Source organism: Monopterus albus, unplaced genomic scaffold, assembly GCF_001952655.1.
Source record: "Monopterus albus unplaced genomic scaffold, M_albus_1.0 scaffold179.1, whole genome shotgun sequence".
In the NCBI taxonomy this organism is placed as follows: Eukaryota; Metazoa; Chordata; class Actinopteri; order Synbranchiformes; family Synbranchidae; genus Monopterus; species Monopterus albus.
Window position 1 is genome coordinate 643,852 of NW_018128059.1, and position 2,487 is coordinate 646,338.

At 38.9% G+C, this 2,487-nt stretch overlaps 1 protein-coding gene across 9 annotated transcripts in view; it reads right to left on the minus strand.

The window, feature by feature from the left end:
• bcas3 (BCAS3 microtubule associated cell migration factor) overlaps positions 1–2,487 on the minus strand; it is a 531,108-nt gene that overhangs the window by 333,711 nt on the left and 194,910 nt on the right. For all 9 annotated transcript variants that reach the window (XR_002276298.1, XM_020616813.1, XM_020616811.1 and 6 more), the window contains one exon: positions 202–352. Coding sequence is in view for 8 of the 9 variants with exons in the window: in XM_020616813.1 (XP_020472469.1) it covers positions 202–352 (151 nt within the window). In the remaining variant the exon portion in view is untranslated. The remainder of the gene's footprint in view (positions 1–201; positions 353–2,487) is intronic.

Consider the following 2,487-nt stretch of genomic DNA (forward strand, 5'->3'; position numbering starts at 1 on the left):
GTTTATATATTTCTTATGCATGCTGAACACTTGCATGACTGTAGTGTTCCTTTAGTCATGTACAAATAACTCCTGCTGTTATTTGTCTTCTGCATTACTAAATTAATGAGATTATTTTATGTTGTACATATACTCTACACTGCACAAACTGGAGTTATTTTGGTGGACAAAGGCAGCGGTGTGTACTTGTGTGTTACCTACCCGGTGCGTTTAGTGATGGTGCCCAGGGTCATGGGCTGTTTGATCTGAGCCAGAGGCAGCACGACAGTGAGGCTGGGCAGCGGTGACAGCCGTGGGCTCCCCATGTTGTTATTGGTGAAGTTGTTGTATGAATCCTGGTTGCTCAGCTTGGCTGGTAACACACATATACACAGGATTATTAGGTAACGGTTGCAATATACTGAGAACCACATTGTGAATGCTGGTACAACTTTTTATACATAACTCATTTTTCAGTGGTCAGTGGTTCCTTCTTCAGTTCAGTGACCTTTACAAATGCTAATTCTCAACATTGCTAACTTGAAATTAAATTAAAAATATCATCTGACATTCTCATCAAATTGCAGACCAAGCATCCAGCAGATGACCAGAAGACCTTATTCAGAGGAGAGAAACACCTTTCTGTTCAAGAAAAAAGCCTTTTTTGACTATTGTTTTAGATTTTTTCCCCTCAAACAGTCACATGGACACACACATGCAAACATACAATTCTGGGTTCAAGACCTCCTTCAGACTGAACTGAACTGAACTGACCAGCTCAATATAGTACATTACAGTGGCTCAAACCCTTCTCCTGGTGCCTGTAAGTCTGTTATTTTTAGGCAATCAACAGGCCCTACACACTGGCACAACTTAAATGCAAGCATACAGTATGGGGAGACACAATACACACACAAATAATGCAACAGGTCTCACGCAGCTCCAGCCAAACACACAGTACTCAGGCTATGTCAGAGGGCTTCTTTAAGAACCTAAGGACCTTAACCAGCTACATAAGATGTGAAGCTGCTAGTTCACTTGCTCTTTACATTACACAGTTAGCCTGCATTGTATTTGAAAACATAGTGCAACATGCTCTTCGCCAGGCTGAGGTAATCTCTGGCTTGGGCATGTAACTGTGCGCATGTTGAATAGAGCTGAATGCAAACATCTGGGCACCACTGGACAAGTTATACATCTGGCTGATTTTTGAAGTGAAAAACAAACACAACCCCTGTAGCAAACATACATACAAATGTATCTTTATTTATTAAATTTTAACACACTCTTACTTTTTATTCATGACTGCTATCATAAACCTGTTCCTATGTCTGCTTTATCAGATGATGGTCTGGTCACAATATAGCCTATAGATTTAATCAGAAATCGGTTTGCAATAGATCCTGGTCAATAAATTATGTTGACAGCAAATCTAGTTCTATGCATGTTTTATCCACTCTGATGTCTAACACCGGAGGCAGAAAAGCATGTGAATGAGCTCAACTATATTGTCAGTTTGGCTGCACAGTATAGTCGACTACAGAGAGAGACAGAATAGAGGTTTAATGCCTGTGTAATACCACTTTTGATACAACAACAGAATAATACTTAACATATCACTTAAACACTTCCAACCAACCTGTGAATTTAAATTGGCATAAAAAAAATAACATTTATTGTGATTAAAGCCAGTAAAGCAATATGCACAATATATTTACAAATTATTAGATTAGATTAGGTTAGATTCAACTTTGTCATTACACATGTACAAGTTCAAGGCAACGAAATGCAGTTTAGCATCTAACCAGAAGTGCAATAACAGCAGTGCAGAGTGCACAGTATCTACAGTATGAACAGTCAGAATTAATTTACCGATAGATTTGTACAATTTATAGTTACAATAAGATATGTAGGGTAATTAGGGTATTGTGTGAGTTTTACCGCTTTCAACTGTAAGAAAAGCTTCACATTAAATTCATTAAATCTCTGCAGCCATCTGAAGACAGCTAGAAACAAATGGATACATCTGCCGTCTCTAACTTGGGAAGTGCCATACCAGAGCACAGAGCCATTATGCTCAGCATTAAGGCAGACTAAGTGCTCAGCCAGGTGCCACTGCTGGATGCCGTTGTTAATGCGAGTGTCCCACACTGGTAAAGCAGTTGTTTAGGTCAGTTACTGAGGCAACTGCACCACGTTGAGTGCTGAGCCGAACAGAGTCAGGGTCACACAGGAGAGAAACTCTGGGTCAGGGTTGTGGATGAAGTGTCAGTGCCCAGGGAAAAACATACTAAGGGAGATTACTAGTTTCAAGGTCAAAAATGTTCAAGTAAATTGTTGAATCCAGTTTACTATATTAGAGTCAACTAACATTTTCAATTTCAGTTCATCACCATGTGCAACACTATCCATAAAACACACACAAGTATAAATAAAGACATATATATATATATATATATATATATATATATATATAGAGAGAGAGAGAGAGAGAGAGAGAGAGAGAGA